Source organism: Triturus cristatus, chromosome 6 (genome assembly GCF_964204655.1).
Source record: "Triturus cristatus chromosome 6, aTriCri1.1, whole genome shotgun sequence".
Taxonomy (NCBI): domain Eukaryota; kingdom Metazoa; phylum Chordata; class Amphibia; order Caudata; family Salamandridae; genus Triturus; species Triturus cristatus.
The window spans coordinates 1,835,068,465-1,835,090,974 of NC_140589.1; the positions used below are offsets into that span (position 1 = coordinate 1,835,068,465).

A 22,510-nucleotide genomic window follows, 5' to 3' on the forward strand; every position below is an offset into this window, starting at 1 on the left:
GCCACTCACACACCTACTCGCAGACTAATATAGCTAGTCACACATTCACTCACAGACCCATACAGCCACTCACACACCCACTCACAGACCCATAAGCCACTCATACACCCACTCACTGACCCAGACAGCCACTCACACACCCACCAAAACCCTCACTCACAGACCCATACACCCACTTACACACCCACTTACTGACCTATAAAGCCACTCACACACCCATTCTCAGAGGTGACAGGTTACAGTTTGGATTTTTTTTTTAAACTGTAGAAATTCACTGGAAAAAACAAAGGTTACTGGGATGTTATAGCTAGGAAAGAACTTTTTTTTAAAACATAGAAATTCACTGAAAAAAAATCAAAGGTTATAGGGACTTTATAGTTAGAAAATAGAATTTAAAAACCTTACAAATTAAGTGCAAGAAACAAAGGTTACATGGACGTTATAGTTAGGAAATAATATTTAAAAAACGTAGAAATTCAGTGAAAAAAACAAAGGTTACATGGACATTATAGTTAGAAAATAGCATTAAAAAAACCTTAGAAATTCACTGAAAAAAGCAAAGGCTACAGGGATGTTATAGTTAGGCTCAGATTGCATTTGTACAAAACCAGCGAAATTGAGCAAATTTAGTTACATGAGCTAACTATAACTTACGCCGCCGCAATGCTCTGCTTATGACCTCACATATTACATCACTGATGATATCTCAAATGACATCCCTGATGGCATCATCCACAGAACCACTCACACATCCACTCAAATAACCACACAACCACTCACACAAACACCCAAGGATCAACCCTGTCCCCTACCCTCTTCAACCTTTACCTAGAACCGCTTGCCGAAGCGGTTCTACACACCGCGAATATCTCGTACCACCTGTATGCTGACGACACCAGATCTACATCAAGATCTCCTCCATTGAGGAGATTCTCTCCATGAATGAAGCCTTGAAACTGACTGTCAAATGGCTCTCATCCAATCAACTCAAACTCAACGCAAAGAAGACAAACTTTCTTCTAATATCCCCACCCAAAACCAACCCTGAGACTCAGATATGGATCAAGGCCATCACAGCCTTAAATTGCCCTCTAACCATCGTGGACTCGGCCAAATCCCTCGGAATAACCCTGGACGGCAACTTGAACATGCGGGACCACATCAACTCGATGGCTAAATCAGCCAGATTCCACCTGAGCTATCTAAGGAAACTGAAACCCTTCCTCGACATTCCCGACCTGAAAATGGCAGTCCAGGCACTAGTCATCTCTAGACTGGAATATGGCTGCTTTACCTTCTCGGGCTTACCCAAGATCTTGCTGGCACCTTTAAAAGCCGCCTCAACGCGGCCGCCAGGCTTCTAACAGGCTCGAGGAAGTTCAGCCATATCTCACCACATCTGAAAGCACTGAACTGGCTTCCTCTACAGGCCAGAATCAAACTCAAAATGACAAGTATCACGCACAAGGCATTATACACAAACTCCCCTGCATATCTTGCCCAGAAACTCGTGTTATCGGGAGGGACCAGAAACTCACGGTCCTCCAGAGACCTCCTGCTCCAACCTGCATGTTTTAGGAAAAAGAAAACTTACAATCGGGCCTTCTCTGGGGCCGCACCAAGAATATGGAACTCACTCCCACCCGCCATCAGAAGAATCCCGTCGCTGGCTCGCTTCAAAAAAGATGTCAATACCTTCCTAATGGGCAGATTCCTCGCCTAAACTATGCCTGTTATTTCACCCAGAGATGAGATCTTGCCCCATCTCCTCCTATGCATCCCCGGGAGTACACAGGCGCTATCCTCCTAGCACCCCTGGGCTTCCCACCATTGACTTTGGGACCCTCGTTTCCTCGTGAACTGTAAATGTAATTGTACTTTGTCCCTTTTTATCCCTTTGTTTCCAGCCCCTCCACCCCCCTCCAAGTCTTTTGTATACTGCCGCCGATTCCTGTAAAGCGCTCTGATACCCTAACGGGTCAAGTTCGCGCTCTATAAAACCCAAAAAATAAATAAACTCATACACCCATACAACCATTCACGCACCCACTCACTCATGCATAGCCACTCACACACCCACTCACTCACCCAGTCATTCACACTGCCACTCACTTACCCATACACCTACTCACACACCCACTTATTCACCCATACAGCCATTCACTCACTCACACACCCACTCATTCATCCATACAACCACTCAACAGATTCACTCACTCACCCATACAACCACTAACACACCATGCAAGCATTCACACACCTACTCATTCACCCATACAGCCAGTCACACAGACATTCACTCTCCCATACAGCCACTCACACACCCACTCAGTTAACCAAACACCCACTCAAACAACCACTCAGTCACCCATACAGCCACTTACACAAAGTTACTCACCCATACAGTCATTCACACAACCACTCAGCCACCGATACAGCTACTCACATATTCACTGATACATGCACTCACACAGGCATTCACTCAACCATAGAGCAACTCACACACCCACTCACTACCCAATAAAGGCACTCACACAACCATTCACTCACCCATACAGCTACTCACACATCCACATATTCAACCATACAGCTACTCACACACCCACTTATTCACCCATACAGTCGCTGACACACCCACTTGCACAACCAAACAGCCGCTCACACACCCACTCACACATGGATACACCCAGTCACATAACCACCCACATAATATATATTGGAAATAGTATCACACATTAGTAGAACACAAAGTATACTAATCTAACTTTTGTAATACCTTAGTATATATGCTTAACACTCATAAACTCTTAGAAAACACTCACATCACTGGATGATTTAATCAGTGATGTCATTTGAGATGTCATCAGTGATTTAATCAGTGATGTCACTGACCATGTCATCACTGATGTAATATGTGAGGTCATAAGCGGTACATTACGGGGACATAAGCTATAGTTTGCTCAGGTACATAAGTTATAGTTAGCTCAGGTACTAAAATTGCTCAATTTCACTGGTTGTGTATGAGTGAAATCTGAGCCTAACTCCCAACTATAACGTCCCTGTAACCTTTGTTTTTTTCAGTGTACAATAGATAGATAAAATAACTTACCTTGTGTGGTAAAGGCATGCACTGTAAAGGCATATGCGCGGTAAATATTTGCGTGGTAAAAAATGTGTGGTAAAGGTGCTGCTGCTAATTACTGCATTGTAAAGGTTGTTTGCCCAACCAGTAGGGCTTCTAGAATGTCTCTTTGTTTAACGATGTCACCTGAGGTTTTGAGACGTGTTGTGACTTTATTGACAGACCGGCTTCTTTAAAGTGTAAGCTCCTATACACACACACTCGGTAAATATTAAATATTTTGATTGCTATGAGCTGCTTCCATATTTCCCTTGTGTTGAGAATAGTCATTGTATCTTAAGTGTGTACCTCTCTCTAATTTAACCTAACATGTAAGACTATCACTTTCATCTGAGAGTTCTCAGATTCTCCAGATTAAGGCATTAGCAGTTCAGACAGTCTCAGAAATCGTTTTTCATTCTGAGATAGATTTGTAGACCTGATTTTATATAATAATATAAACATGGACACATGTCCCAGAATGCACAGCTGCCTCCTGGCCTGAATGAGCTGCTCGTGCCTGTACCTCGGAGACGTGAAAGCTTCGATGCACTGCTGCTGCGGCTGCAGGAAGTGTTCCAGGGTGAGAGGGGGTGCCCAGCAGAGACACCGGCAGTCCGCGAGGGCAGTGCCATGGCAGGCTCCCTGACCCTCACAAACATGGGCGCTGGTTCGGGCAGAGCTGCCTGCGAGGATGCCTGCATCCGCCGAGAGGGCGCCTTGATCACCCGCACTTGAAGCCCCGAGGACAGGCGCGGCACCTTGAAGTTATGACGGGATTTATTGTCGCTTCCGGTTAAACCTCCCACTCGTGGCCCCTGTCGCGGGCACGTCAGGCAGCTGCGGTGGGCAGATACCGGTGCGGGCTGAAGTGTGCGCTGCTCGCTGGAGGCGCCGAGAGCGAAGGATGCTCGGGTACACGCAGATCGTGCACGATGCCTTGCTGCCCAACTGGGGCAGGCCCTTGCCCCTGATACTGGGTGTCAGCACCGCCTACCTCTGCTACTACTGGGCCTGCGTCCCAAAGGTGGGTGAGAGTGCCGGTCTCAGCTGCGTCCTGCTCCTGGGGTTGGTGAGAGTGCTGCTCCTGGGGTTGGTGAGAGTGCTGCTCCTGGCGTTGGTGAGAGTACTGCTTCCTGCACCCTGAGTGGTATAGAGTGCCGGGCTCAGCTGCGTCCTGCTCCTGGGGTGGGGGAGAGTGCCAGGTCATCTGCTCCCTGGGGTGGATGAGAGCGCTGTCCTTTTAGTGGATGAGCGCGCTGCTTCCTGCTCCCTTTGGTGGGTGAGAGTGCTGCTTTCTGCTCCCTTTGGTGGGTGAGAGTGCTGTCCCTTTGGTGGGTGAGAGTACTGTCCCTTTGGTAAGTGAGGTCGCCGCTTTCTGCTCCCCTGGTGGATGAGAGTATCGCTCCCTACCCCCTTTGGTGGGTGAGAGCGCTGCTTCCTGCTTTCTTGTTGGGTGAGTGAGAACGCTGCTTCTTGCGTCCTTTGTTGGGTGAGAGCGCTGTGTTGTGCTCCCTTTGGTGGGTGAGAGCGCTGCTTCCGGTGAGACTGCTGCTTCTTGCTCCCTTTGTTGGGTGAGAGCGCTGTGTTGTGCTCCCTTTGGTGGGTGAGAGCGCTGCTTCCGGTGAGACTGCTGCTTCTTGCTCCCTTTGTTGGGCGAGAGTGCTGCTCCCTGCCCCCTTTGGTGGGTGAGAGTGTGCCGTACTCAGCTGCTTCCTACTCGCTGGATAGGGCACAGTGTGCCGGGCTAAGATGCTTCCTGCCCCAGGGCTGGGTGTTTGCTTACTCCCGGGATGGTGACAGTGTGACTGGCTGGGCTCTATTCTGCCCTCTTGGGTGGGTGAGAGTGGGTCTGACTCAGCTGTTTTCTGGAATGGGCAAGAGTGTGCCTGGCTCACATTTCCTACGCCCTGGAGTAGTGTCGGTGTGTCTGTCTCAAATGTTCCCTGCTTCCTGCCAGTGGCTGTGTGCCTGCAGCTCTCAGGGAACCTCTGTTCTCTCCCTGGCATCGAGGAAACACGAGTGCAGCCTGTCTCCTGCGGCGGAAAGAAGGTCAGACAGGGTGTGCTTGCTGCCAGCAGGACGTGAGACCACTGTGTGCCCGGGGCCCACTCTCAGCAGAGTCTAGTCTGTCTAGGTTTCTCAGATGTCTCTGTCCCCAGGGCTATGCCATTGAAACACCGTGATTTTCCACCAAACATAACAAGATGATACTTAGGTCATTTATTTAAGTGACCCAAGACTACAACTCCCAGAATGCATTATTCAATGAAATGTTATCCCAGAAGTGGAACACAGTGTCCCCAGCGATTCGCAGTTATGTATAAGGTGTATTTATTAAAAAGAAACGGTGTGCACCACCCTATTGTCAGATGGCATCATGTCCTAAGCAACACCGACATCCAGTCCTGTCGGTTTAACCATTGTTGGGAAGGGAGTATCCACCTGACCAGCAAAGTACGTGCCCCCCTGCACTACTCAACTGCGGGGGAGTCTGGCATCCTGAGCGTGCATGGATCCTGTGTACGCGCTGGAGTCCTAGGCCCACGTTTGGCACCAAGGCCCAGAGCCTGAGTTTGAGGTCGTGGACGGTGCCAAAAGTGTACCCTTGGCTGGGCACGAGAGTCCCTTCTGTGCCCCTGGCCATGTACAGTGACAGGCAGCGCATGCCATGTTTTAATGATCAATAGCTGGACAGACCTTGTTTACCTGGTCAGCCATACAAGTACAATGCTTACAGGCCCCCTAGTGTACAGTTACACCCGTGCCATGCACCCCCTCCCCCGCTGACGTCACTGTTTGAAGGTCGCGGACATGTGCATGAGTGGCAGTAGGGCTGTCCTGTTCGCATGAGTGTATGCATGCTGTTACTAGTGGCGTCCATGTTGGATTGCTCCTGGTCTGACATGGCTTCAAGATGGACTCTGTGCAAGAGCCCCCAGACAGTGGACGTGTGTTGCCTGCATTCAGGAAGATAAGGGTGTAACTGGGCACAGAAGTGTAGCGGACTGTAGACAGGACTGCCTTTAGACATTGTATGTACTCTATTTAGCAAAGGGTTGGTGATTAGTCCTTCCAGAGCACTGCTACTTGGTGGATAGAGGAGGAGTGGGGGTGACTTCAAAGAGACAGTTGCCTGTGAAAGAGAAATTTCTCTGGAGAGCTTGGGTCCTTTGTTTTCCCGTCAGGGCCCATCCTGGAAGGCTGATGAGAGCCTAATGTAGAACTTTTAACTTATTGTGGTTTATGTCCTGCCTGGAGGCAGCATCACCTGCTGGGAGGGGCCATCACCTGCGCCAAGACCCTAGCTGGCTTAGAACAGAGTGACTGACTGTCCTCCTGCCCCTCATCTGAGTATCTCTAGTGTTTGTACCCCAGCTCCTTGTTTATTACCCATAAGGCAAAATGAGTCTCCATCATTTGATTCCGAAGCCACAACATAGCAGCGACACCTTTTCCTGGTCATAGAGCGCGTGGAGGCCTGGCCGTTCTGATCCCTGTTTCTATGCAGCTAAAGTTTGTTCCTCTTCCCATCAGTCATACAGGGATTCAGATTTTATGGGTGGTCTCTTCATGGGACTCGCATTTCTTTTTGGTAAATTTCTTTAACTTAGCCAGGGACCTTGGGTGTCAGATCAGGGTGTTATTTCAGGCATTATCAATTTTCAAAGCTAGGTCACTTTCTTATTTTAAGGTTTTTAACGTTATCTTGGCAGGGGATTTTAATGCAAAGCTGGGTGCATATCAAAATGGAGGTAGCCCTTTTACTGTTGGCGATTCCCCTCTCACCACACCCATTTGTGACTCTAGGTGGCGGGAGCTGTCTGAAGCCCTTGGGCACGTTGGCATTTTTAGTGTGATTTTTGTGGGAGGCCGTTTGACGAGGGACATACCTAAATGTTTTGTTTGGGTAGAGGAATGATGATTGACTGTTTTTATTTCCAGGTCCCTTGTGAATTTAGTAAGCCCAGGAGTTGTACATGATACTGGATTTGGTGATCTTTACCCCTTTGAAATAAGGGTGACCGCTCCTCCAGGTCTCAGCCCGGACACTGCGTGCGCTTGTGCATGACAGGCTTACCGTCCAAGGGGATAAGGATTTGGTGGCGTTACCTCCCAATTTCCGCCTTATTTGAGACCGTAGTTAAATCCAATTTAAGCCTTATTGATGAACATCTGCTAGCTATTGAACCACCCCCTGTAGTGATCTTGGACGCCTTTTTCCAATTGAATGTTTCAACTAACATCATCATAAGGGTGGTGGTGGGTCGGTGCCCAGCTGTACAATGCGGCTGGTTTGATAAAACTTGTAGAGTGGCCAACAACCAACTCTGGGAGGCTCTTAACGCAAGCCCTCACAACCAGCAGGCCACAATAGTGGCGAGGAAGGGCTATAAACAGGCAGTCAAGAAGTGGAAAGCTGAACTTAGAGTCCTCCTGGGAGCAATTGCTGCTTACCTGCGACTCCCGGGATTCAAGGGGCTTTTGGGCCAATTGTAAATGGTTAGCAACCCACCCTGACCGCCCCGGACGATATTGGTTCTATCATTAGACCAGAGCAATCTGTATCCCGCTTCAAAAGGTCGATGCTCATGGTTCTGATGCCTCTCTGGCGATGGATGACGATAATGAGCGTAACCCATTGAGATCAGTTTGACCTTGAAGAGGTGTGCGCGGCAATAAGGGAGCCTGTCCAAGAAAGCCCCCGACCCGGATGGGATACCTGTGGACCTTTATAAGGCCGAATCCCATTTCTGGGCCCCTAGCTTAACAAACATTCTGAAAGCTGCCGTACAGATAGGTCTCGTCTGACTTAGGAATCAGCAGTTATAGTTCCTGTTTTTGAAAAAGGAAAAAGACAAGATCCCACATGCTACAGACTCCTTTCTTTGCTCAATTCTGTAGTGAAGGAGGTGGGCCGTATCATATTACAGTGCATAGAATTGTTGGTTCAATCCCACAATATTCTCTGGTCAGTCCACTATGGGTCCTGGGACGGAAAAGGCACCATGGAACAGTGCCTGAACCTCAATCTTATAATCTGAAAATATGTATTTGCAAAGCAAGGGACTAACCACCTTGCATTTCTCCCACATACCATGTCATATGTTTTGCTGCTATGCACCTCCAGCCCATACCATTAGGTTGACAAAAAGATCAACAAGAATTTTTGACCCATTGGCCATTCAGGCCATCAGCGCAGCATCATCCGCATAGAGTAGGGAGGGCACAGGGGCTGATTTTACCTTGGGGAGGTCTTTCCCATGTGTGTTTTTATTCCGTAAAGAGCCTAGCAGTGTATCCCTGTAGATTTGCGTGCTCGGATGTACCATATTAACTTGTGTTGTGGTTAAAATACTGACCTTTTTCTAAAAGGCCAGGGATTGGACCAGACATTACATTATGGCACCTGTTGTGTGATTGAGTTCTGAGTCCCGATCTGCAACCCCCTCCTCCCAGACCCCCAACCTCCCTCAGACACCTTCGATGATCCCCCTCGGTACTCTGAGAGCCAAGTGCAGAAAGGGTGAACGTGGCCCAGTTTGCAGAGTGAAAACAGGATGGACTCCAAGGAAACTACGTCAACCGCCACGGTTGGGGCCCAGTACCCCATGCCTGGCCTGTGACTCCCCGCCCCCCTCTCCCCCATGGGGTCTGAGAACCCTCAGCACTTTTCATCCTGGAATTTCATAACCTAGACCTACAATATTACAAGCAAAACTTCAGGTCCTAGAATGCAACCGGCTCTAAGATAAAACGAGGGGCTTTAGGAAGGGGTCACATATGGCATGGGGCCACTTGGCAGCTACTTGTGCCCCCTCTCAGGAGTATAAACAGGAACGGGGCGTGTAGTATTTCCTCCTTTAATAGAAACTAGGAGTACAGTATGTGCCCCTCTCAGTGGAGTAGTCACAGGAGGAATGCTTTAATCACTTGCATTATTTCTACTATAAGGTTTCCACACTCTGCAGACGGGTACCCACTGCCTTCCTACCAGTTTAAGCTTCTCCCCGCTCCTTGTGTACATCTGATGAACCACCTCCAACCGCAGGAAATGGAATGAGCTTGCTGGTGATCCAAGCAATACCCTCCTCCTCACTTCCTCTCCCCAGTCCGTACACCCTAAAGACCTACCAAGGCAGGCGTCACCGGCTTCGATCACCCAGCAAGGTAGCCTCCAAGAAAGGACAAAGCCCAGACACAAAAAGGAAAGACCGAACACAGAAGATCAACATAGACGCAAGCGCAAACCGCAAAGCGGCATGCAAGCACTAGGAACTGAAAGACAGAAGGCACAACCAGTGTTCCCAGAGGAGTGTGGTCACAAAAGTGGGGACACCCTCAGTAGCTGACCCCCTTCAAGCAGCATCAGAGCCAGGGAAGCTAAGGGAGCGGCCGGTCTTGGGCCCCATCACACGCTTCCAGTAATGCTGGGAGAGAAGAAAGCCAGAACAGACCACGAGGCAGCAAAAACAGGGCCTGAGGACACCTGCAGTGATTTGCCTACTCAAGCGGGCACACCGCGCCCCAAGCAGAGCACAGGGGAGAGACCTCCACTGACTCCCACACTCCAGAGGTTCAGGAACCAAACAAAATAATGGGGGAACAAAAGTACACCTGGCTAAGTTTGGTATCAAAAGCAAACCAAGGAGAAGTCAGAAACACTGAGTACAGCTACCCAGGAGGCAGCAGAACCGTGCACAGCCCACAGGAGGAGAAGACCCCGCCCAGGACCAGGGACAGCAGAGAACCATCCCACAGTGTGGTTCTTTAAAGGCACTCGTGGAGGGGAGGAGTCTTAACGTTGTACCTGTAGGTTGGGAGAAGTGAGCTTGTTTCAAGGTGTCGACACAACTCAGGCTGTAAGGGCTGCGAGGAGGAAGTGGTTAGGAGGTGATGTGGTTTGAGCCTGGCTCTGCTTCCTGTTTCTTGCAGGGGTGTGTTTGTAACTGAGACCAGGGACTCTGCAGCACTGCCCTCGAGCTCTGCAGAGGCCGCAGCAATGCCGTGTGTGCCTTCCAGAGAGCATCGTAGACAGAGGCACTTGTTATGCCCCCATCAGGAGCGGATGGATGATTCATTGCATTGTGTTCCTTCTCTGCATGACATCTTTTTAAAACCGTGTACCCTCGTTGGTAGAGAATATATAGGGGCTTGACAGCTCTCCCCTGGGTAGGCATTCCAGTTCACCAGTTGCTAATGGTTCTTCAGGGCTCGCAGCATATGTGTTTTGGAATCTGGATTATGTATGTCCAGCAGAAAAAAGCAAGTGAAGTTCTACTGGTTCTAAAATGCCCATCTGGAACTGGAAGCCGCAGTGCAGTCTCTTCCACTAATGACCGTGAATGGAGGTTTAGATTTTGTTAAAGACACAGAGGCGAATTTTACGCTTTTATTTGCTTGGCTTCTCAAATAGCGAATTGAACATGATCACGTTTTCATTTATTCTACTTTATTGCAGCCGCTGCCCCTTCATTCGGGGGCAGGGGCACAAGGCTCAACAATCTCCCCATTTCTTTTTAACATATATACTCCTGTGCTTCTAAAGAATTTTATTGTGGTCACATACCTTTTTTTTATGCCACGGGTATTCGGATTCTAATCAATGTTAAGGACAATCCCGGGTATCCAGTCACCAGTAGGACTCTGACTTTCGAGGCTGTAAGCCGTGGATGAATATAAACTCCCTTATATTAAACCCTTCAAAAACATAAATTCTTCCAATTAACAGCAAAGTATGCCGGTAGGATTCTCGCCTATGACCCACCTCAATGGGATCTGTGCAGACCCGATCAAATCAGTAAGAAGTCCTGGTTTCTTCATAGATTTTGATCTAAATCTAGGCAGGCAAAATAATGAAGTTCCAAAAACCTCTCTCAACCAAATACTCACACTGCATTAAATCTGTCTGCTGCTTTTCTTTTCAAATATTGTATTCCTGGCCAATTACTTTGTTTGATCCAAGTTAGATTTTGGCGGCAGAGCCCGTGTGAGCCTATCCAAAGAAGGCATTAGACTGTTTCAGAACACCTTAGTGAGCTGCATCGTCAACCTAAGGAAATATGGCTCCATTGTGGACTATATACGGCAAGTACATTGGCACCCCATTGAGGAAAGATTCCTCTTTAAATCAGCGTCCGCTAATCTCAAACCATTCCACAAAGCGCGTCCAAAACTTCTGAGGAAGAAATTCTACTAATATGACCATCATCATAACTTGATATCCCATAATGCACTATTTGTAACCCCCAAAACGAGATTCTCAAATTGAGGGAAAAAGAGCGTCAACGCTCAAGGTGCAGTTTGATAGAATTCCACCCATGCCTCGAACCATTGTTCATTTCCGGAAAGCCCTGAAAATGTGGCTGTTCACTGTATAAGGTGATCGACTGCTGTTTCCCTAAGCGTCACAAGGCTCTCGCAGTATGGTTGTTGTGCTATATTAACACCGTAAAATAAATAAGGCAATATCATTGTTAAGGGAAAGAGCTATGGGTTGGCAGTAGTGATGAGGTAGAGCGCCTCACATGAAGATTATTAGATAATTTTAAAATTTTAGATATAGGCATTCAAGGTAAATTAAGATGAGGAAAAATATAGTTAATTGTATTTCAAGGTAATTATGACCGGGTAATGATAGGAGTGGTAATGGCGGGCAATGTTATGGTGCCTGTGTGTGTCTATATTCTGGCTTTGAACATTACTTGGCACGTGGCAGAGGGAGTGGATGCTGCATCTATACTGTGCAGTGTCAGGACCCTCAAGGGTCACATATGCACATGTTTTCAGGTGGCGCAATGCTGTATACTATGGTCACCACGGTGACTCATGCTTGCAGGGTTTTCTGCTAAAATAATTCAGCACTAATGACCAGAGAGGCAAATGGGATCCAGTGAAACTGGAATTCATTGTATGTTCTGTAACCTATATACACATATCTGTGTCCATTACCAAGCATGCTGGGACCTTTAATTTAACTTTTCTAAAACCAACCTACTACTGCATGTGGTAGAACCAGCTGTATAAGACAAGGTAAACACAGTCCTCTCTTCCAATCAGATTAATATTGCAATTAAGAATATGCAGCATGGGTCCCAGGAAGCAGTCCATCTCAAACTGCCAGGCAAGGCCAATTCCAGAAGGGACCACAAACAACCTCAGACTACTTTCGGCAGTAGGATGCTGATAGACTGACGGCTTCAGCAACCTTGATCCCTTCTGATCTATATGTTCATCCCACACCGTGTCTCACACAATACTTATCAACAGATTGCCAAATACCGGCATCAGAGTCGAAGCTCGGTAGTGGAGCACCTCGTTTTTGTCAGACTGCAGCATGCTGTCAAGTTATCAATTTCCCCTTTTTAGGTCTCGCCTGAACTAGCGCACATGCGCTGCTTTGTGAGGCTTTTAGTAAGGGATTTAAACTCGGAACACACGCTTGTGCGTGTGCTTTTTATTTTCATCACATTCTATTGGCCTTTGCGTGCGTCTTTCTAAGAAAGACCGCACGCAATTGGCCAAAGGCGGGTGCATGTCCCGCCTTCTCTCTCCCCTGGCCTAGGAAGTTTGGGAGCGAGCAGCAGCGGAGCCGGGTGCCAGCTGCATACCTCACATACCTTGAGCAGGGGCGCACAGGCTGCCAGCTGGCTGCTGCTCACTCCCGAGCTCCCTACGACTGCACTCCTCTCCTCTCACTCCATCAGGCCATGCCGTGTCACATGACACTTCTGCCGCGGCTGCTGCTCGTTTATTTGTTCTCGTCTCTGGCCCCCTTTTTAGCTCCAACACTAAAATGCCGCACACTCAAGTCTCAATTTACGAGTCTTTTTACCGAGGCAAACGCATGTACTAAGAGCTAAGCAACACTATAAAGAAATTGAAACCGTCAATATACACATGACAGAGAATGTGCATACGGTAGCAATGGGCGCCTTTCCATTTATCATCAGCCAATGGGTGAAAGCGCAAATTCAGGCATGGGTGTCTTTTGTCACGTGTAGTAGTTCTTTTCCCGCAGTTGCATCAGCCGAAGGAAGCTATCTCAATGAAGTTGAAAGGCAGCTCAATGCCCAAAGGTAAAGCCGGAAGGCTTGCCTCTTACCCTTTCAGCTTCTGGGGGCGTGTCCGAGGCTGCGTACAATTCTTTCTGTCAACCCGTAGGTCGCGAGCTGTATGCCGGCTGTGAACAAGCGCGAGGTAAGGGTGGAGGGGAAGGGTGTGTAACTGGATAAGGAGTCCGGGGGTTTGTAATATTGACTGGAGGGGAATAAAGGAACCTGAATGTTTCAGTACAGCGAGCTGGGGGGGTGCTCTTGAAGGCTGACTGGGGTTTGTGTTGATTGAACTGTGGAAGTTATTGAGACATCATGGTATACTGTAGAAGAAGCCGTGTGGGTCACTTGTATATGTAGGTGTATGGAGGCAAGTAAGGTTACCAGATGACTCCATGGCATTACGAACTTGGCCTCATGCATTCTGGGAGCGGTAGTTTTAGTATGTTTCCAAACCTTTGAGATAACACACTTGAAAACAATCATTTGGAAAATGAACGCCGGTTCCAGAGCCTGTTGTCTCTTATGACATAGAATCATATGGTAAGCTTAAATGTATCTTTCATCACGGAAGCTGCTAAGGGTAGTTTGTAGAGGGTCACATGCGAGGTGCGTAGGAGGAGCTAACCGATACAGGGGAGGAGCTGATTTCGAATATACAATAGGCCTTGTCGAAATGTATATAGTATAGCATTTATATAGCTCTTGCTGACCCCGATGAGACGCATCGGCACTTTGCAGATGGGTTGCATCCTACTTTGTGGGAGCCAGGTGTTACTGATTCAGTCTGGTATGATTTGTTGTTTTGTGTCATGCATTTGTTGTTGTTTTCTCCCACGCAGTTTTGTTGTGAAAATTAAATCCTCTCCAACTGATAAACAGGAACTAGTAAATGACAGCAAATATCTTTCCACAAGCATGATTATTACCTTCTCTAATCTGAACAAAAACTTGCAGCCAAATGTGTAATTGTGGATCAGTATTACATACTGTACACCCCGCACGTCTGATTTACATGAGGCCTGTCCAGCATGTGCCTGACTAAGCGTGAAGCACAAAACGAATTTACTTGAATAGATGTTCACTAACTTCCCGAAGCCCAGGTTGCTAACTGACTTTGACTAACTTGTGTGACAAATTGTACAAGTGAAATGACAACTATACTGCATACATCATGACTGCTATAACGGCTACATTCACCACAATGTCTCAATAAACATGAATTCCCTATAAAACTCCGATGCATGTCATCTAACATCGTGATTCCTCTAGTGACTTTTGTCCCTTGTTTTTAGGAAGTGGGTTGATTCTTGCGGTCATTTCGAGTGGGTTAAGGCAATTGCTGTACAGGTGCACAGTACATCTCAGGGAATAATAGTAATGGTGAGATAACTCTGGAGGTTAACGCATTTGTAGGAGAGATCTGTGTTTTGTGAGGTCCCAGATTTGAATCCAAGTAGTATAGAAGGTTAATGTGTCTCCTGCGAAGCACAGCATCTAACAAGCCGATGACAGATTTTTATTTTATGTAGATAGGTAAGTGTCTTACTGCTTTTAACACTGGGATCCTTTTGAGATGAGTTTGGTTGGCTAGTAATAAATATTTATTGTTAAATGCAAATATATATATATATATATATACTTGCTATTCTTGTAATGGCTAATTGATATTCTTGAATTTCTAAATCCAGGTGCATAAATAGACTTGACCTATGTTACATAGAAAGTAAAAAAAAACTTTGACTTCTCAGTTTATCTCTTGGTATCTTGTGATTTGACATACTACATGTGCATTTGTTTACCCTGATGGATTGCTAAGTGACCCCCTGACGTGAGTGCCCCCAGCTGCTTCTCTTTTACCTTCAACCTAGGCCACTGGAATTATGCAGCAAGAGAGAGCAAAATTATGTGGCAAGTTTGAGTAAATTATTTGTCAACAAAAGCCAAATTATGCCACACATTTTGTGACAGTATTACCTAATTATTGGCAAAGCCAATAGCTCCGGCTAAACACTTACAAGGTCCCAAAGGCGAAACCTATTGGCTATGCCAATACTTGTTTTATGGAGCGGTTACTTGTGGCACTGCTCAAGGGTCTTCTCTCAGCCCAACCCTCTTGAGTCGTTCTTCAAATAACAAATCATATTAAAAGTCAACTGGATTCCGTAAGGACTTAAATCCAACTTACAGAATTTCATGTTTGCTGTCTTTAAATTCCTGAGGAGTAGTCACTTAAAATCAAATTTAAATTAGGCTGAAATCATATTTGGCCTTGAAATTTCTACTTAGTCTAAATATTGACCCAAAGGGTTGAGAAACTGCCCCGGATCAGTCGGATATGCTCACAGTGTAGTTGTCATTTTTGATGATTCTCTTATCTTTCTCTGCTTATGTCTCTAAATATACATCTCAATCCTTCCTGACTCTTAGAACTAAGAGGAAAATTCTGAATTTCCTACCCAAGCACATGCACTTCACTGTCATTTATTCCACGGTCGGACCGAAACTCGATTATTCCGATAGTCTGGATCATGCTTCTACTCTGATAGTTGAAAAGTATATAAAGGCTGAGCAGGGAGGTCCAGACCTTTCCTTCCAGACTTGTAAAATCTGGAACTCTTTGCCAGTGCATTGCTGTTTGTTCTAGAACTGATCATCTCCAGCTCTGATAGAACCTCAAAAGATAAAGTTGGTGTTCACTCTGTAACTGGCTATCACTGTTAAATCAATTCTGTCAGTGCCTAGAGGCCAGATCTCACGCTTTATAGAACCCAATCAAAATGAGAAAATCAAAATACAGACTACGGAATAAGACTCCAAAGGACTTGGAGTGTCCTCGGAGAAGGATAAGATAAAGTTATTGGAGATGTGGTTCTCTATCACAGCTGTATGACGTGAATAGTAAACCCTATTTGGCCACGCATAAAATCCAACTTCGAAAGGTGGCACTCCCGATCTTCCGCTGGCTTACAGCCATAAAAATGAAACACCTTTTCCTGTGTATTATATTGCCCACTATCCTGATTTAGAGATATGTTTGGGTCATAGGATGATTGGTTAGGAATGACAGAAAATGTAGACTGGCTCAAAACTTCTCACTCCAAGAATGATGGCAGGTTTGCCTTTCCTGACCTCATCTAAACCCCAGGAAACGGATCCCCCAAAGCATACTAAAGAGCCAAGCTTTAGGGGTCTTTTGGAAAATGTGAAGATATTTACTGTCTAATGCACATTTCTTTACTTAGCCCTCTCCCCTAAGCCTGTTCTGGGTCATGCCAGATTTGTTTCATACAAGAGGGACCTAAGGTGACCATAGCAAACTCTGGAGTTATGAATCTACTAAAACTCCTCTTCTTGTGTTACCTTTCATCACAATGGAACAGAATTTTGAAATAATTTTTTTGTAACTTTTGGAAATCACTGAGGGGCGGCATTGCTAATTTACGGAGGGGTTGAGAATGTACCCGGTGGAGGGGTTTAGTTGTCTAATGTTCATTTTGAGGAGAAAGCGTTTCCTTATTCTTCTTATCAAAGCCATGTGTGGGGAGTCCTCCTTTGTCTAACAAACTGTGTTCCTTTCAGTCGTGAATGAAATTTAGTGCTAGAACTGTGTTACTTGGTGTGTACAGTACATGGTTTTTGTATTGATATGTTGAAACTTCAATACAACACTCAACAATCCTTTTTTCCCCTTCTCTGCTCTAGAGACCCCAGTTGGTGGCAGGACCTGCATTTAAGTCCTTCTTGCAGAGGTACTGCCCGATTGTCACCGAGAAGTTCTACCCCACGCCTTGGTGTTTTGGAGGGCGACTCCAGACGGTCTTCAGAGTCCTCCTAAAGTCAAAGCCCCAGCTGTCCTACAGGAAGTAGGTTTTTCTAATCCTTCATACATGTTAGTGGGTCGAGCATGGAAATGTGGTTTCAGTGTCCTATGCGGGATCATGGACTTCGATGTAATGACGGGCTTTGATGAGCAGGCAAAGAAACGGAGGTCAACGTTGAGAAAACCCCTGACTTTCATTACAATTTTCACTTTAGTGAACTTCTTGAGGTCTCTCGCTGAAGTACTGTGCAAACATTAGATCTACAAATGGCAATCTTATTAAGAATTACATGAGGACGTGAAATAATTAGCATTGAGGAACTGAAGAGATGAATTTGGTTTTGTGGAAGGTTTTTTAATTTGCAGCAGAGCACTGCTTAGGAGGCAAGGGTTCCATAGCAGAGAGGAAGCACCGAACAGTGATTAGGAACAGGAAGAGCAGGTTTAAAGCGAGGTCTGGTAAGAGGATGGAAGAAGGTGAATAGGAACATAAAGTGAGACAAGATAAACTGCAGCTAAGGTCTGGATTCGTTTGAAGAAGATAGTGAGAATACGGAACAGTATACGTTACTGGAATAGAGGTCGATGCAGAGGGGCTCAAGAAGAAGAGGGAGGAAGTTGGAAAATGAGTCTGTCAGAAACATTAAAACTAGGTTTGATGGAAGCAAGTAAGAGAGAAGAGCAGTAATTGAGGGAAGAGACAATCACAGTTGAAGTTAGAATCTTATTGGCATGGAAAGTAGGAAGAGGCTGGATTTATAGGTTTGAAATCAGTAGAATTGTACAGTTCCTGAGAGACGTGCCAGAGGTCAGGCGTTATGGCGGCCACCTTGAGTGAGTCTGTACTATAAAAGGCAGCTTTACCCTCCTCCAACCACCAGACAATGTTGTTTTGACAAGCATTAACTGCGAGTGGCAGCATTTCAGAAAGAACACCTTGCCAAAGTTTCCACTTGGACGCAAGCGACAAGCAGTGAGTCACTCTGGAGATTTTTGAGAAGTCACCAGCGGGAACCCAGAAGTTTGAGAGAGCTTTGCCTGGTGCTTGCTGGGCAGTGGAGGACCATCTAGCTGAGGTGATATGCAAATGTAACTTCGAGTGCTTGATGACACGAGCTGTGACATGTAGGTTGCGCTTAAGGAGCCGCCAGAGTAGAAGGCCCTCGAGTGATGTTCTATTTCTTTATTGAGTTTTTAATACTATCCTTCCAAAATATCGAATCTAGGATATCAATTACCACTACATTGGGATTGTAAGTATATTTAGGAAAGTATAGATTTACTTTTCTAAAGTTCACATTTATATTTCTTGAGAAAAAAATCTCTCTCGACAATACCATTTCAGGCTTGGAGTGCTGCATAAATTATGCAAAAAAAGAAGCAGGGAGCTCTGGGTAGTTCCCATGTTCAGGGAGAGAGCAGCTCTTTTATTTGGAGCACCCTACAACACCATCAACACTCTGAAACAGCTCATCTCAAATCTCTGGCAGAAGTTTTGAGCATAAGATTAGCACAGTGTCATCCATGCCGAGCTAGAGAGTGATAAAGCCTTTTACCGTTTTTTCCATCAAAGTCTTTAAGCATAGGATTAGCAAGTGCCCTCCACGCCAAGCTGGAAAATGACAAAAACCTTTTTTAATGCCAGACACCTTATTACATTTTTGGATTAGTAAAATATCATCCAAGTGAACCTAGAATGAATAAAAGCAACCCCGGACGTTTCTCTCCAGTTACAGCTCATCAGAGAGGTATAGATTTATCAAGACACAAGAGAGCACCCAGTATAAGTCAAGACAATACCCTTAGAGGCTTAGAGTGCCACATAAAATATACAAAAAAGGTAGTAAGGGACTTTTGGGTAGTACCGAGTAGTTCCACTATACTTTGCTATTTATGCAACCAGTGAAGGACATTTTGCTGTATCTACTAATAAGTAAGCGTTTCTTGCTATCCTATACCTTTTTGAGGTGGGTTCTAGTACGGATGAAAAGCAGCAGGTGTTGTGAAAAGTAGAAAAAAAAGTGACCCACCGAGTGTCGCATCTTTTTCCCTGTGAGTAAGAGAAATGGTGATTTATGGTTCTGGTTTGCCTCACACATTGCAGTGCACTGGCGAAAAAGAGGCACAGTGTACCTGAGGTAAAAATGTAACTAAATAAATACATATATTTTTTTCTTCACTGGGAAAAACAAAGGTTAAATTGATGTTATAGTTAGTTTTGATAAAAAGATCTTAACTCACCTTAAAAATGAAAAAAACAGGTCCAGACGGCGGTCCAGGTCTGGGGGGGCACGCGCGGGCGGGGGGCCGGCGCTGGAACAGGAGGCGCCAGTGGATTGATTCCCTTCCATATGTAACGTCATGTCTCTTAGACAGTCGTATACGTTGTGGCCAGGGGAGCTTTGCTTGGGCTGCCATCCCGATCGGTCTTGCCAAGAAGGGATGGAGACTGAGGGTTAATGGACTGTAAGTTGGGGATCCATTGGTGGGCGTGGGGTGGTACCCCCTGTTGGGGTCTGCTGGCACTGCCTGCCGCAACAGGTACTTCACTGTTTTTGAGGTACGGGGTGGGGGAGGGGGGTGTAGGGGTTGCGTTGGGGATTGTTGCTGTTTTCTTATCGCACTGTCTTATCGTGGGTTGGGGCTGCACCGTGGGACGGATCCTGGACAGCTGGGATTCGGCGGGTCTCTGATGGTTTGCCATGGCCGTAGAAACGGGTAGATTGCTAGGTCCCCTGGGGTCCCTGCGCATTTTGAGCTGGAATATTAGAGGTGCGCTGGATAAGATTAAGCGTGGCGCTCTCCTTAAACAGGCCAAGCGCGCAGGGGCTGACATCCTGATGCTCCAGGAGACACACCTTATGGGGACGAAGGCGCTGTGCTTTCAAAGGTTTGGTTATGCGCAGGTGTTCCATGCGGGCTTTGTGCGGGGTTCCCGAGGAGTGGCCGTGCTGGTCCATAGGCGAGTTCCCTACCAGCATGTTAAAGCGTGGACCGATACGCAGGGAAGATATATTTTTGTACAAGGGGAATTGTGGGGGGCTCCGGTGATCTTTGGGAGCGTGTACGCCCCACCACCGCTGTCCTGGAGTTTTGTTGAAAAGCTTCTGATTGTATGGGCGGATATACCGAAGGGATTAGCGGTGGTCGGAGGTGACTGGAATGATGTACCGGATCTGGCCCTTGACAGACGGAGGCCCGAAGGCGCCCCGGCCGGGGGCGGCTCGACCAAACTCCACTCTCTTATGATGGGTCAGGAATGGGATGACCCGTGGCGCAGGTTGCATGGCGGGTCCCCGGGTTTCACATACCTTTCGGCGGTCCACGACTCCCTCTCCCGTATTGATTGTATCTTTGTGTCTCAGGACGACGCGGGCAGGGTGGTGGCGGCGGACATACTCCCCCGAGGGCTTTCGGACCACTCGCCAGTAGCGGTTACGCTGCGTGTCGGCCCCAAACAAGGTCCATTCCGATGGCGTCGTTCTGTCTGGAACCTCCAACAAGCGCAATATAGGGCACACATGGGGGACGCTGTAGATCAGTACCTGCAGCGTAATCTGGGGACGGTGTCGACGGCGGCGTCCCTGTGGGAAGCAATGAAGCCCATGCTCCGCGGGGTTGATATCTCCTACTGTGCCTCGGCGCGCAGGGCCCGTAGAGACTCGCTCGTGCGGGCGGAGGCAAAGATTTTGGAACTAGAGGAGCGCAGTGGAGGCCCGGAGGGACGACAGGCCCGCCGCCAGTTGTTGCTGGCGCAGCGGGAGCTCTCCTCTCTTTTGCTAGATGAGGCCCGTCAGGCGTGGTTGGCGACCCGCAGCAGAATTTACCAGTGGGGGGACAAATCCAGTAAACTCCTGCATAGACTGTGCCAGGGAGCGACGCGGCCCCTCACTCTCCCGGGGGTTGTTGGGCCTGAGGGATTGCCGATATCGGACCCGTTGACTATTGCTGAGAGCTTTGCGGAATACTATGCGGAGCTTTATGCGCCCCGAGAATGTTTGCCGGCTGAGGCTATTGACCGGTTCTTGGATGATCTTCCACCCAAGACTCTGACAGACGACGTGAGTGCGGAGCTCGACCGTCCGTTCACGGCGGACGAATTAACCTCCGCTCTTCAGGAGTTGCAGTCTGGTAAGGCACCGGGTCCCAATGGATTCCCGAATGAATTCTTTAAGAGATACAGCTGGGCCCTCACTTTTGCAGAGTGGTGGAGGAGGCCAGGGAGGCGGGCAGCCAGTGATTGGCGACACGCGGAGGTCGTGGTATTTCATAAACCCGGTTGGCCCCCTGAGCATCATGCCTCTTATCGCCCCATCTCCCTTCTCAACGTGGAGGCCAAGGTCTTGGCAAAAGCACTTGCCAATCGCCTCCGTCCCCACATCTCGTCTCTTATACACCCCGACCAGGCCGGATTTATGCCCCAGCGGGCGACCCGCCACAATATACGCAGGGCGCATGCGGCCATAGCGGCTGCGGGTCGTTTGGGGGTCCATGCGGCATTATTACTTGCGGATATGGATCGGGCATTCGACTCCTTAAGCTGGACATATTTGTTTGCCCTCCTGCGTCGACTAAACCTAGGGCCTTCGTTTTCTCTCCTACTTGACTCTACTCTACACGGACATTACTGCATCTGTGAGAGTGGCGGGCTCTGTCTCCGCTGTCTTCCCTATTGGTCGCGGCACTAGACAGGGGTGTCCTCTGTCACCCTATTTGTTCGCTCTGGCGATGGAGCCCCTGGCGGCATGGGTGCGGGTTGACGCGCAAGTATCGGGGTTCGAGTGGGCGGATGGCCTGTCAGATCGTATTGCCGACGATGTGTTATTCTTTCTTACACAACTAGATAGGACTGGCCCGCGGTTGCTACGCATTATGCAGGTGTTTGGGGAGACTACGGGCCCGCGTATGAATGAGCGTAAATCTACTATTTGGGTTCTGGGGAGCGGGGCGGTCTCACATGCCCCTCTCCATATATGGCCATCTTCAAAATGGTTGCCCTGCCTCGGATGCTCTACCAACTGCAGAATCATCCATATCCTATTCCCGGGGGTTGGTTCCGCCAAGTCAACGCACTACTGGGTCAGTTCCTCTGGGGTGGAGGGGTAGTGCGGGTGGCGCTGCGTACATGTTTTAAGTCTACATTTTGTGGGGGACTTGCCACCTCAGATATTCTCTCCTACTATATGGCATCCCACCTGCTGGTCCTGAACGAATGGTGGTATGGCGACAGGTCGGATCCGGCATATAGCCTTGAACGCCGCCTAATGGGGGATCACTCGCTACATACCCTCCTCAATTCCGCTCCGCTGCGACGGCTACTACCTAGTGTGACGCAACTGGTCTTTCAGATTTGGAGGCAGGCGCTGCGGAAGATGGGTTGGTGGAATCACCTCACGGGGGAGACTCCGCTCTGGAGAAACGGGGGTCTGCCGCAGCTGGCGGCCCTCCCCGGATTTCGGGACTGGGATACGATAGGGATTTCCACCCTGGGTGACGTTATGAGGGGGCCCA

At 47.8% G+C, this 22,510-nt stretch overlaps 1 protein-coding gene across 1 annotated transcript in view; it reads left to right on the forward strand.

The window, feature by feature from the left end:
• The first annotated feature begins 3,653 nt into the window (after positions 1-3,653).
• The window catches only part of ABHD1 (abhydrolase domain containing 1), a 72,781-nt gene continuing 53,924 nt past the window's right edge, over positions 3,654-22,510 (forward strand). Inside the window, exons 1-2 of the mRNA XM_085613258.1 lie at positions 3,654-4,148; positions 16,882-17,042. Coding sequence (XP_085469384.1) covers positions 4,029-4,148; positions 16,882-17,042 — 281 coding nt within the window. The 5' untranslated portion in view covers positions 3,654-4,028. The remainder of the gene's footprint in view (positions 4,149-16,881; positions 17,043-22,510) is intronic.